The sequence below is a fragment of the Coenobita brevimanus genome, unplaced genomic scaffold, assembly GCF_032717465.1.
Source record: "Coenobita brevimanus isolate Jiangsu-jjx unplaced genomic scaffold, ASM3271746v2 jjx.HiC_scaffold_3093, whole genome shotgun sequence".
In the NCBI taxonomy this organism is placed as follows: domain Eukaryota; kingdom Metazoa; phylum Arthropoda; class Malacostraca; order Decapoda; family Coenobitidae; genus Coenobita; species Coenobita brevimanus.
Genome location: NW_027644085.1, coordinates 1 through 14,141, shown reverse-complemented (window position 1 = coordinate 14,141; position 14,141 = coordinate 1). Strand labels below are relative to the sequence as shown.

Below are 14,141 nucleotides of genomic sequence, written 5' to 3'. Positions count from 1 at the left end.
TGTCTTAACACATGATGTGTCTCAAATACTCTCTTTTTAGTCCAGACGATACAAGAATTTCATGATACGAGCAAGTAAACCAGACTGAGCCAGTTACCTGACGACATGGAAAATAACCATGGAAATCTACCAGAGACTACATCCCCACCGAGCCATATATATTCTCAGATTCCAGAGGGCAAAGGCAAAGAGAGCTCGAGAGTACGATTGAGGGCAGAAAGCAGGAGATAGGGTCAGCTAGGAGGTTTGCGTCATGTTATGTTACGCTGTCAAATACATTTCAGTATTACTGTGTACAATAAACTCCGTAACCCAATAACTTCGCTCACGATACACACAGGAGGAAGGTGAGAGTGAGAAAGACCTACCTATTCATTCAATGACTCATCATTTTACTAGCAGCAGCCCACAGTACACTCCACTGGTGATAGAGGGGAAGTCATTAACCCACCGCGTGCTGGCTATTTTTTTCCCTATGAGTCACCCCAGTGCCGGCCATTTTTCCACCGTATCCTAGCAACGGCCCGCTTAGCCCCTCAATCGCCCAGGGTCCAGAAATTGTCGGGACCCAGTGGCCTCTCCGAACACCATTTTTTTTTTTTTTTTTTCTGATTTCGAATATCGATTTTTTTAATGCCAAATTGAAGAGAAACGTCTGGCTCACCTGGTGATGCACTTTTTAGTTTCCTTAACCTATTGTGTGCTTCACAGTGAAGCACGGAAATTTTAAAAAATGACCGCTACATGCCGATGAAAACATATACAGTAGAGGAGTGAGAAAACATTGCACTAAGAAATATCCATATTTTCACCCCCAGAAAAACTTCAGTTGTGCTGAAATTGTTTCAGATGACTAGATATGTGTGTTACAAACAAAATCAGTATATAATATGAATATTATTTTCACTTTTTTTTCCTGTGTTTTTCCAATTACTGAGTTACTTCTGCTGTCTGGGTGGTTTAGTGTGTGACCAAAGAGAGGCGTGAGATGGTAGTTTTAGACTCTAACCAGAAAATTGTCCTCCTTTGTGTGTTCGTTCGTTCAAAGATTCCCTGCGCCTATAGTGCAGGCCGAGCCATACATTAGCCCGGTCAGTGGGGTATGGGCTGGTTAAAAAACAGTAAGGGGGGAGGACAGGACCTGGGGATTGCCCGGCACACAAATCCTGTCTCCTGGCTGGCTTTGTGGTGTGTGTGTGTCCCTTTGTGTGTACAGGCTGAACTGCAACGGCCCACTTAGAGCTGGCCATCGTCTCCTAAAGGCTTGTTGTTGGTTGTTGTTGTTGTTGTTGTTGTTGTTGTTGTTGTTATTATTATTATTATTATTATTATTATTATTATTATTATTATTATTATTATTATTATTATTATTACTATTATTATTATTATTATTATTATTATTATTATTATTATTAAAATCGTCACCACCCACTTCACCACCACCATCATCTGTACTGTACTCCACTGCAGTCACCACCGAATTCTCCACCTGGTCTCCAACAAACACGCTCACAATCACCACCATTCCATACGAGCAGATCTCCACCACATCACTGTCAGCTCCTCACTTACCCCTTTACCTTGTCCCTCGTCCACCTCACACCACCATTACCCATCTGTTTACCACCGTACTCTTCCCCTGCATCAATATTACCATCGTCATCTCCCCCTACATCACTGTAACACCTTGGACCACAAACACCCCTTTCCCTTCACCACCACCATCTTCCTATTCATCACTCGCCACCACCATCTCCCCCCCCCATTACTATCACCACCACCACCATCTCCCTGTACATCACTATCACCACCACCATCTCCCCTTCCATCATTGTCACCACCACCATCTCCCTTTACAACAGCACCGACACCACCATCTCCGACTACATCGCTATCAGCACCAACATCTCCCCTTACACCATCACCACCACCATTTCTCCCTCCACCACTATCATCACCACCATATCTCTCTCCACCACCCTCACCACCACCATCTCACCCTTCATCACTGTCACCGCCACCACCTCCCCCTCCATCATCGTCACCACCACCTCCCCCATATGTCCTTTCCTAAAATCTCTAAGAGTACCCGTCACCCACCACTCCACCACTAACTTCCACCACCACTAACTTCCACCACCTCTAACTTCCACCATCTCTAACTTCCACCATCTCTAACTTCCACCATCTCTAACTTCCACCACCACTAACTTCCACCACCACTAACTTCCACCATCTCTAACTTCCACCACCACTAACTTCCACCACCACTAACTTCCACCACCACTAACTTCCACCACCACTAACTTCCACCATCACTAACTTCCACCACCACTAACTTCCACCATCACTAACTTCCACCACCACTAACTTCCACCACCACTAACTTCCACCACCACTAACTTCCACCACCACTAACTTCCACCACCACTAACTTCCACCACCACTAACTTCCACCACCACTAACTTCCACCACCACTAACTTCCACCACCTCTAACTTCCACCACCTCTAACTTCCACCACCTTTAACTTCCTCAACTTCTATCTTCCACCACGACTAATTTCCACTACTGCAAACTTCCACTACCACTATCTTCCACTACTTCGAACTTCCACCACCACTAACTTCCACTGCTGCAAACATCCAGCACCACTAATTCCCACCACCACTAACTTCCACTGCTGCAAACATCCAGCACCACTAATTCCCACCACCACTAACTTCCACCATCACTAATTTCCACCACCACTAACTTCCACCACCACTAATTCCCATCACCACTAATTCCCACCGCCACGAATTCCCACAACCACTAACTTCCACCACCACTAACTTCCACCACCACTAACTTCCACCACCACTAATTTCCACCACCACTAACTTCCACCACCACTAATTTCCACCACCACTAACTTCCACCACCACTAATTTCCACCACCACTAACTTCCACCACCACTAATTTCCAACACAACTAACTTCCACCATCACTAATTTCCAACACCACTAACTTTCACGAAAACTAACTTCTGCCACCAATAACTTCCACCACCCTACACAAATCTACTACTAGCACCACCAAATTTCATTACTTTCACTACCAGCATTAACTATCACAACCACCAGCACCACCCACCACCACTACCACCACAATCTCCCTCCATAATCCTCCTTAGCCTCTCAGGTCTCTTCAAAGGCCAGCCAGATAATGCTGCGTATTGTTTCTTAACCAGAACTCCAGGGACGGTGCATCAGTCTGGACGATTACGCCAACATGGGCGTTACCATGACGAACATCTTTCCTATGTACAGATGTTTTGCCTACGAAATAAACCGGGTAAGATCTCTTGGTGCTGTTTGTCTCTGCTGGATTGCCACTTTTAATTCTCCATTGTATCTCACAGAATTATTACTTTTTTTTTATTTGTTTTTGACCCCCTGAGTATTTTCTTACCTAATCACAATTTTATTTGTTTTACTCTTGACGACTTTATTTTCTTACCCAAGACTATTCTGTTTTTGTATCCCATTTCTATTTCGTTTTCCCCATAACCCGTAACTATATGTTTGCCCAATCAATATTTTTTACCCTATAACTATTTCATTTTTCATTCCAAGATTTTTTTTTTTTTTTTCAGACACAATTCTGTCACCGTCAAACTGGACAACGTGATATAAATTAGCTTTGCTATATACTTTTGTGGAGTACAGTTATTCATTCTTTAATCCCGCTATTAAATTCCCTTTCCTAAACTGAATAAAACTTTCTTTTGGTAATGAAAAGTAGAAAATATCATTATACTAAAGAAAATTTCAGCATACTCACCGTAGTGTCTTTAAACCCCTTCAGTAAAAAAGACTGTGTCTTCTGTCTGTTGTCAGGTGACTCTATTTTATCTCTATGCTCTTTTTTACATTAGATTAACCTAAACGTACCGTTCGTCAGCTTCAGTATTGACTTATAACAATCGATTAACACCAGAATATGATTGTAGCCGTGGAGACGTGCTATGGAAAGGATACCTAGCCATAGCATTGCTTTTTCTGCCACTGAGCTACTGTACGTATAATAAGCTTCAAAGGGACTGAAAGCTGGGCTAAGATAATGTGAAAGACCCATAGTGACGATGGGTCAATAAAGACTATATCTAACCCCCTTTAGTTTGGAAATCCTTCCAGTGTGCAAAATACCGTCTAAATTAAAGGAAAACGAACTTTACTGAGACATTTGCTGTGGCAAAGATATTATTGGTGATGTCTTAAGAAGCAGATAATGTATCCAGGTAAACTATCTATCTATCTATGTATTGCCAGACGACTCAATCCCGTTTGGGGTGGCCACAAACAAATCGCCTCCAAGTCGCCCTGTCCCCCGCCATTTCACTGCCCTGCTCCCAACTAACACCCCCCTCTCTCATATACCTCTCCACCCCATCCCTCCATCTCATCCTCGGCCTTCCCCTCCCTCTTCCCCCCTCCACCTCACTCACATACACTCTCTTCGTCAGTCTTTCACCCTCCATCCTCTCCACATGGCCAAACCACCTCAGTGTGTTCCTCATAACGCTTCCTATCACATCCACATCCACACCACAACGCTCCTTTATATCTTCATTCGTCAGCCTGTCTCTCCACGTGACTCCACAGGCTCCTCTTAAATAACTCATTTCCACTGCTCTCACTCTTGACTTGTGTCCTTCCAACAATGTCCAAGCTTCACTTCCGTACGTTAGAGTTGGTATCACAATACTGTCATGTAGTAACTTTTTCACTTCCATGCTCACTTCCCTGTTTCTTATCATTGCTTTCAAAGAACCAGCAACCTTTCTTCCCTGCTGTACCCTTTCATGCACTTCACCCTCCAAACCTCAATCCTTACTCATCACACTACCCAAGTACTTAAACGTACTCACATTTTCCAATTCCTCACCATCCAACCTCGCTGTACATTCACTAACTTCACCTCTCTCAAAGACCATCACTTTACTCTTCCCTACATTCACCTTTAGATTCCGTTTCTTACACACTCTCTCAAACTCATCCACCAAGCCTTGCAGCTCCCCTTCGTCTTCACTCAACAACACAGTATCATCTGCAAACAACAGTACAGGGAGTTTCCAAACACTATCCTCTCTCACCAGGGCCACTCCAACATCCACTACCCTACCTTGTACCTCTTTTATTACCCCATCCATGTACAGATTGAACAACCATGGAGACATGACACATCCCTGTTTCAAACCAACTTTCAAAGAGAAAAATTCACTTAGTTCACCATCCACACGCACTGCAGCCTTCGCACCATCGTACATACTCTTCACAGCATTCAACAACTTCCCATCTACTCCATATGTTCTTAACACTTTCCACAATCCTTGTCTATCCACCCTGTCATATGCTTTCTCCAAATCCATGAAAGCCGCATACAATTTCTTTCCCTTCTCTAGAAACTTTTCCACTAAAGATCTAAGAATGAATATCTGATCTACACAACCTCTTCCCTTCCTAAAGCCTCCCTGTTCTTCTCCAACTAATTTCTCTGTTCTTTCTCTAACTCTGTCTATAAGTATCCTACCATACACTTTTCCTATTATACTAAAAAGACAAATGCCCCTATGATTACCACACACTTCTTTTTCCCCTTTTCCTTTGTACAAGGGAATAATTATACCTGACTTCCAATCCTCCGAGACTCTACCTTCCTCCCAGGCCAATCTGCACATCTTCCACATCCATTCTACTACTATCTCTCCCCCATGCTTCAGCATTTCACCACACACTCCATCAATTCTTGAAGCTTTCCCCGATTTAACTTTCTTCATTGCTTCCACAACTTCTATCCTACTGATTTCTTCCTGTCTTCTCACCTCCCTCCTTCTCCCAGCCATTCCCCAGCCACTTATACTCGCATTACTTCCATCCTCTACGTTCAACAATTCCTTAAAGTGTTCTTTCCATCTGTTCACTTTTTCTCCCTTCTCCACTAGTAATCTACCATTTTTATCTTTCACTCCCCTGCTAACTTCACTTCCACCCTGTCTTACTCTTTTCACTTCTCTCCAGAACATTTTCTTACGGTCCCTCCACTTTACACTCAAATTCCTTCCAAATTCCTCATCCACTCTCTTCTTACTCTCTCTTACTAATCTTTTCACCTCTCTCTCTTTCTTTCCCACATATAACTCTCTCTTCCGCCTCTCAACTTCTTCCACGCCCATATTTCTCATCCATTCATTGTATGCTTTCTTCTTTTGTGCCACAGCCACATACTAACCAAATTACTTCAGACTAATAAAGTATATTATATATGCTCTTCTTGCCAGGTCTAGACGGCCTTAGCAACCTCAAAATGGATTTTTCAAACAGCAAAGTGTCAGACGTGGGCTTTGTACGTCACTATGGCTTTTATCTTATTGTATTCATTTTTTTTTTTTTTCAGATCAAATGGTTGAGTATTGGATCCAAGCTTTAAAAAACGGATGAGTATTGCTCCCACGTTGAAGCAGCATTTTTTCTCAAAATTAGCTCCAAAAATTAAGTATAATCCCCCCACCTCCTGTAGCTGTATTGCATTGCTGATAATTGACAAACCCGTCCAGCAGCGGAGTCCAGCATACTAATATATTAGTCTCTGAGTCACTCATTGTAACCAGGAGAGAACTGGGCCAGACTGGAGCCCACAGGGCGGCTCTAACAATCTTCTCTGTGCCTAACTGGATGCTAGGCGATGTGTTCTAGAGATCTGAATCATATTCAGATAGATTCTTAAGTTAATGTTGTTTTTTTATGAATACCTTAAGATCTTTGTGAATACGAAGTCAGATTCTTGAAACAAGATTTTTGTGAACACGAAGTCAGATTCTTGAAACAATCTCCATAGGATAGTCTTAAGCAATTCTTGTTCCTTTCAAGCCCAAGAGCCCCAAAGGGTTAGGCAATACACAGGTTGGTTTTTGTAATCATAGAGATGAGAGAAACAGCCCCATTGTAAGCCTCGTTATTAACCACTTTATTTACAGAATGGAGGACACCTGTAAACAGGTGCATGGGTTATTTTTTTCTTTTGTTTTTTCTTCCACTGTTCTGTTAATAAGAAAAAAAAAGTATACTGTACAATTTTTTTTCATTATTTTTCCAGGAACAGATGGATCGTTTCACAGCCTGCATCAATGGACTGGAATAATTAAGGACAAGAGTAACACCTTCAGTCCGATGACGTATTTTGCTGTGTATTCTCGTTGCCTTCAGACGATTTTATTCAGCTGAGGTTGACTTAGGTTGTGACGGGGTTTATGGAGTATATGTTTAACCCTGACATAAGTGCTGGTTTATTCTGAGTTGAGGTGATTGTTTGAAGCTGTCAAGAACACACACACACACACACACACACACACACACACACACACACTACGTCCGGATACGAGGTGTTGAAAATCGTCTCTCCCTGGAAGACCTTCGACTGGATTCAACATAGTTCCCTGCACATCCACCCCTTCCCCTTCACTGCCGCTAGGTCATATTTTATTCCTAACACCTCCTGACGATTTTATTTAATTTGGGATGGACGTGTCTTAAGGAAGGGGTCAGAGAAAACTACAGTAAGATCTAACTCTCCTTCCGTTTCAACAGTCTCTCCAAAAAGGATATAAAATCGTGTGGAGACAGGAAGAGGAAATATGGATGACCTCTTCTTATGTGAAGTGGGTAAGATAATAGGATAGTTGTTAGGTATATACAATTCTTTTATATTATAACCAACGTGTTCTCTTTTTTGCTTTCCTAGAAGTGCATATTGATAAAGTAATTTTTCCACTTGCATACTTCTTCTTTGCTTATTATTAGATCCTAACTCACCCTTAGCTTACGACGGAAGAAAAGAGTTAGGGTGATAATAATGATGACGATTTCCCAGAATTCATTGTATTTTGTCAACTGAAATGTAGGAAAGAAGGGAGGTTCAATAACAATGAAAATAATAGTAATAATAATAATAATAATAATATAATGATGATATGGGGAGAAGGATGAAGAATCCCCTGTACACACTACACAAATCTGTTAATTTCTTCATCTGCTCCTGTGTGTTACGTACCAGCCAGAACTAACTAATCACGTCCCTCATTCTAATGGCGTTCCATATTTCCAAACGTATTTCGCTACTTTTATACAATTTTACTCATCTGAAGGGGAGAAATAGGATTGGGAAGGGGCTAAGAAGACTGAATACAATCCCTTCACTACCAATGGTTTCTCCAAAGTTAAAAAAATCGCTTAGATGTTAACAGGAACCAAGTAAAAAGGTTCGAGATTACACTGATGGAAAAAGATGAACTAAATCTGTGATAAATTTCTGGCCAAGAACACACATAAGGTAAAATATAATGGTCTGTCGATTATCACCTTGAATTTGTGTATGTGGCTGCTGCATTCTTCTGTTGTTTTGCTTGAAGGTTACCTTTGTGCTTTATCAAGTATAATCTTATTGCAACGTTCATGTGCGTATTATTTCCCTCATTAACTTAAGCTCTTATAAAAATTACTGAGAGTTCACGCGCCCTTTTGTGTGTGTGTGTGTGTGTGTGTGTGTGTGTGTGTGTGTGTGTGTGTGTGTGTGTGTAATAAGATAAATCTCGCTGAGTTATGTATAGAATAATCAAGACACTTAGTTCAGAAATGAACAAGAGGACCTAAACACCAAGGAGCCATGACTTGTGCAGTATTACTAAAACTGACGATGACACTGTGGTCAAGTCATCAGTTTTGGAAAAAGAAAAATCTAATGCATATGTTAATGATACAATGTCTAACCATTCTGTGTTGCTGCTGAATGCACTTTGTAATGTGGGATCCAGGTTAGTCGCATCTAGCAGTTACAGTGTTCCATAATAGCTGTCAATAACTGAGGATTTGTTTGAAACTCCGCATAAAGTTTTAACCCCTCAGAACCAAGTAACTTACTTTGGGGGCTATTCTTCCTGCTACGAGACATTTATTACACTCATATGGTTTTCTCATACTGAAGCTCTTCATTGATGTTATGTGTAGGTTTTCCAGGTCAAAAAGTCATCTGAAACAATAAAATATTCCGAATATGGCCAAAAAAGAAAAAGGCGCATCCTCTCTCATGTGTTAACGATAGGTCTGTGAAAATCCTTTGGAATGTCTTGCTCAAATGACTACAGATATAGAATGCTGAGTATAAGATACAATTGATATAGATGTCAAGTTCTCAATACACACCAGTGCTCAGTGATCGCTTCGTATCAATACGCATAAGACACGATAGAGGGAGACTGGGCGCAATGTAGGTATTATATAGGCATTATATAGCCATTAGTATACATCTCATAAACACAATGCACAGGATGTAGTGTCTGTTGGAGATGTACACAGCTTCTCACTAGGAATGTCAATTCACATAATGTCTATCCACAATCTTGTTGTCTAAAACCATCAAGAATCCTTAACATATGATGTATTTCAAACATCCTCGTAGTCCAGATGACCAAGAATTTCATGACGTATTCAAACACGTGGAGTAACCAGCCCTAGTCAGTTAGTCCACGTGAATGGAAATCTACTAGACACTGCATCGCACACACACATCCTCTCCAAGCTGTATATAATGTCAGAGAGATTCCCTTCAGATCAGAAAGGGAAGAGAAGGGCTTGAGAGAAGGTCCGACACTAGGATCATTAGAAGACTTGGCCGTCACGCTGCATTACGCTGTAATTCACTATTGATATAACTGTACAACAAACTCCGTAACCCAAGAGTGCTGTAACTCGCTTCGTTGAAACTACATCTCAACACTTCATTCTGGCTGTCCTTGTCGACCCACAATCGACTTCCCCATCTCCCTACAAGTACCTACGACCACGCTATTGAGATTAGTGGCAGTGGTAAACTACGACAAACTATGCTTTATGAGTTTATACAACGCTCATCGATATTAGTTTATATGTTCATCGATATATGCAGCAGACTACTCTCCTGAACCGCTACAATGGTAAACTACGATATCTACCTCACTACATTCACTGAGAGTAGTGGCGAGCTGTAAACGAAGCCGATTAACGTCTCAGTCAAAGCAGTCTACGGCTCCTCTTTAAGGAACAATCAGCAATCAAACAAACACTTCAACAGTAACTCCACGATCTACGAGAAACAGTAGCAGTGATAAACTACATCTATCAACAACTCTACAACCCTGCAAGTTAACCTCAACAAGTAAGGAAAATCAAACGCTGCAAGTTAAGAAGAAGAACAAGCAACAACAAGGAAAAGTGAGAAGGAAGGAAGTTCATCTGTACTTTCCTAACAGTGTTGACCCAGAATGGCGATGTATCAACACATCTGACTCCATTCCTTCCTCCTCCACCCTCCACCACCCTCCACCACGACCTCCATCTTCTCCATCATCTTCTCCACCACCACTACCAAAGCAAGGCAGCGATTCATTAGTGTCATCATTTGCTAAGCACAGCATAACATGTTAGTCAGCCCAAGTGCCCGACGACACCAGCCTGCCATACCGCACTGTCTGCCTGCCAGCCAGTCTGCCTACCCCAGTGACGACACCGAGCGCTGACACTGTCATAGCCTCAACCAAACCCTACCGAGTGAAATGTGACATCTGACCTCCACCACCAGGAAGAGGAGAACGAGTGTCTTGACCCCAGATGTAATCAACAATCAACAACACCTCTCTCGTCACACCACGATTGTATCTCCACCGCTGTTCTAGTGAGTTGATTTATTCTAACCAAGGTTGTATTAGTTAACACTTCACCACTTACATAACTATCCATAAAATACTAACACTTAGTTAACAAACCAAACAATTTTATATATATATATATATATATATATATATATATATATATATATATATATATATATATATATATATATATATATATATATATATATATATATATATATATATATATATATATATATATATATTTATATATATATATTTATTTATTCATCATCATAAATATTACAGTCTACACAGTGAGAGACAATTACACAATTTAAACTGACAGATATGTTTTATAATTTTAATTTTATAAGCAATCAACAGAAAAGTAAAAAATGATTTTGTGTGTAATCCCATTTTGCTAAGTAAAGTTCCACAATTAGTGCCTGAAGGATTAACATTAATACTGACAAATACCCTGACACAAACATCAGGAAATCGATCAACAAAATATAAATTCCGAAACACCATCAGAGACAGAAGAACAAGCGGAAAACCAAACTCCAGGAAACAAAACTTGCACGAGATAAAGAACAGCAAACAGATGCAATTTACTCTGAAACAAATGATGATGACACTTGGTCAGAAATTTCAGATGTCTATAATGAACTTTATAAAAATTTACTTCCAGTTTACTATAACTTAGACCATAGAGTATTAAGATCAGAAAATACATATAAATTGCCTGTAAATGATGATTGCAAGAAAAGCACTGTAAAGATGCCTAATGTAGATGCAGCAAGCACTAGTGAAGTACCTTCTCCACAAAATTCCAGTAATACTTCACCTCCAGCGTATATTTTATCATGAAGACAATGAACTAACAAAATTCTCTGGTATGGAAAAAGACAAGAGTGACATAAACACACTTATTGAACAGCGTTCGTAATATTTCATTAGGAGACACATTACAGATGTGAAAGGAAAAATAGCTGATTTTTTCAGCTAGAATAAAGCACGAACGATGCCCAGCTGGCAATTTGCTCAGGTCAGACAAGCTGTTGAGAGCTTCAACATTTGAGCAATTTAAGACAGGCAAGAATTTTCTTGGTGGTATATCCCCAGAATTACACAAAATTGTAGACCTAACTTGCAAACACACTCAGGCCCAGATCTAGAGGAAATATCAGCAGATATTTCCACTGTTAAGACAACCTTGTTACCTAGCCTAGAAAACCAGACTGGGTCACAGATGATGGTAATATGTCACTAGTGCATGTCGTTGACACCACTGGCCACATATCAGTCCTATGCAAATTTTCCTGACAGGGTGTTAAAGATTGCCAAAACCATCCCTTATAATCCATGGATGTGTTTACTTGATTTCATTTGTGGGGTGGAATTAAACTGCATTAAAGCTGGTGTGACTGACACATCACAGGCCAACAGGACAGGGATCAAAGTGCCAGAAATCGTAGCAGGGATAAATAAGTCAAGTCCTGTCAAGGACCAGAGACAATCTCGCCCAGTTCAGAAACAAACACACGGTCAAGTTAGCTCAAGGACTTGTTCCCGCACACTAGGTACCAGGGCGGTACAAAGTGTGGCCAAAGTCCTAGTAGACATCGATCGGCACAAAGACAAGCAAATAGAAGATCGCCTCGTAGGCTGAACTCGAGTATCACTCTCTGTTACTATTGCGCAAATCCTGGTTACACAAAATCGGAGTGTTGCATTTAATCGAAAGAAGATAGGCAAAAGGGATCGAAGCATACTGTAGACATCATAGGTACTCTGGTCACTGGACCTCAGAATGTAAACCAATAGAAAAATTGGTATCCATCTATAGGTCGGGGGAAGGTCGTACCAGCACTTAAACAGTCAACATAGGAAGTCTCTTTGGAAACGAAAGTATTTTGGTCTCTGCTTAATGTGAGGAGGAAGAGATTTCATTATTTTTGGATTCAGGCTCACCAATGAATTTAATAGTGCAAGATGAGTTAGAAAGAATTTTTAGAAATAGAGGAAAAGTGATGGTTTTGGAAAACTCAGACTTAAATTTATACACAACAGTGGATGGAAAAGAAATACCAGTTATTGGTATGACTGAGTTAAATATGGAATTCACAGAGACCACTAAATCATTCACTACCACCTTTTACCTAGTAGAAAAATTATCAATTAGAGGAAATATGTTGCTTGGACTATATACAATGAGGACACAAAGTATACTGTAGTATTGATCCCACATTTCAATGGAATTCATTATGACAGGAATTCATAGAGGAAATTTCATCTCCTGATAATACATCCAGTAATTATAGGAAAACTAGCGTCACAAGAACGATTACACACAAAACCAAAATGGGGGAGTCTGACGTATAACTTCTCAAAGAAAATGGGCACGAAGACCAGCTGTCACAGGCCAACACCTACTCCTCACTCACCCACAATGCAATTGTGACTCGCTCACTCATCCAGCCAGCATTAATTATGATATAAATTTACCACCAAAATCATTCATGCAAGAAGTTACGATTAAGAGTAAATTGAGAAATTGCAATGTCATTGCATTAGAAGAGACGGTTAGAATAAATAGCCTTTTGATAGAAAGCACCTTTTGCTGGATGAATGACAAGGGTGAGACTAATGTCATTTTAGCTAACACCATGAATGGAGATGTGAAGATTAAATTAAGAAAGAAGAACTTGTATTTGTAGGTTAGAGATTTGCCCAGCTCCTATACGCGAAGTGACAGTAGCGGAAGCAATGAGCAGAAGTAAACTTGTCAGAAAGAGATTGCACTTAAAAGGAGCATTTGGTTTGCTCAGATAATTATGATGTGAAAAAATGATTTACTAGATGTTCTGCAGAAACACTGACAGCCTGTTGCATTTCCTGGTGAAAACTTAGGGTGCACAAATCTAATCCAACATCATATTAACGTAAAACAGGATACACAGTCAGCGTACAGAGTTGCTCATTCACAACGTGCACTATGCAAAGCAGTAGCCTATGTTGATGAAATGTTAAGTTTGGATATCCATTGAACCTTCAGTATCCCAATGGAATGCACCACTTTTCTTTGTACCTAAACAAAACGGGAAATGAAGGGCAGTTATTGATTATCGGAAACTTAATCAGGAAACCATTCCCCGAACGTTTTCCAATGACACTGTTAAGTGATGTCCTGCACAACATTGGACCAGAAAATATGGTGCTTTTCTACAAACGATTTATTAAGCTGCTATTACATGCAGATAGGCTCAGATGTAAGAATCCCGCAAATAGACTGCTTTCTCTACAGACAGTGGGCATTATCAGTATAGGAGAATGCCGATGGGATTAAGGACAGCTCCAGGCACATTCCAGTGATGAATGAATAGCATATTGGCTGGAATATTAGGCGACAGTATATTCCAGTGATGAATGAAT

At 40.6% G+C, this 14,141-nt stretch overlaps 1 protein-coding gene across 1 annotated transcript in view; it reads left to right on the top strand.

Moving 5' to 3' along the window:
- The window catches only part of LOC145390163 (uncharacterized), a 39,600-nt gene extending 32,285 nt beyond the window's left edge, over nucleotides 1–7,315 (top strand). The window contains exons 4-5 of the mRNA XM_080265190.1: nucleotides 3,234–3,337; nucleotides 7,139–7,315. Of these exons, the coding sequence (XP_080121316.1) occupies nucleotides 3,234–3,337; nucleotides 7,139–7,183 (149 nt within the window). The 3' untranslated portion in view covers nucleotides 7,184–7,315. The remainder of the gene's footprint in view (nucleotides 1–3,233; nucleotides 3,338–7,138) is intronic.
- The last annotated feature ends 6,826 nt before the right edge of the window (nucleotides 7,316–14,141 follow it).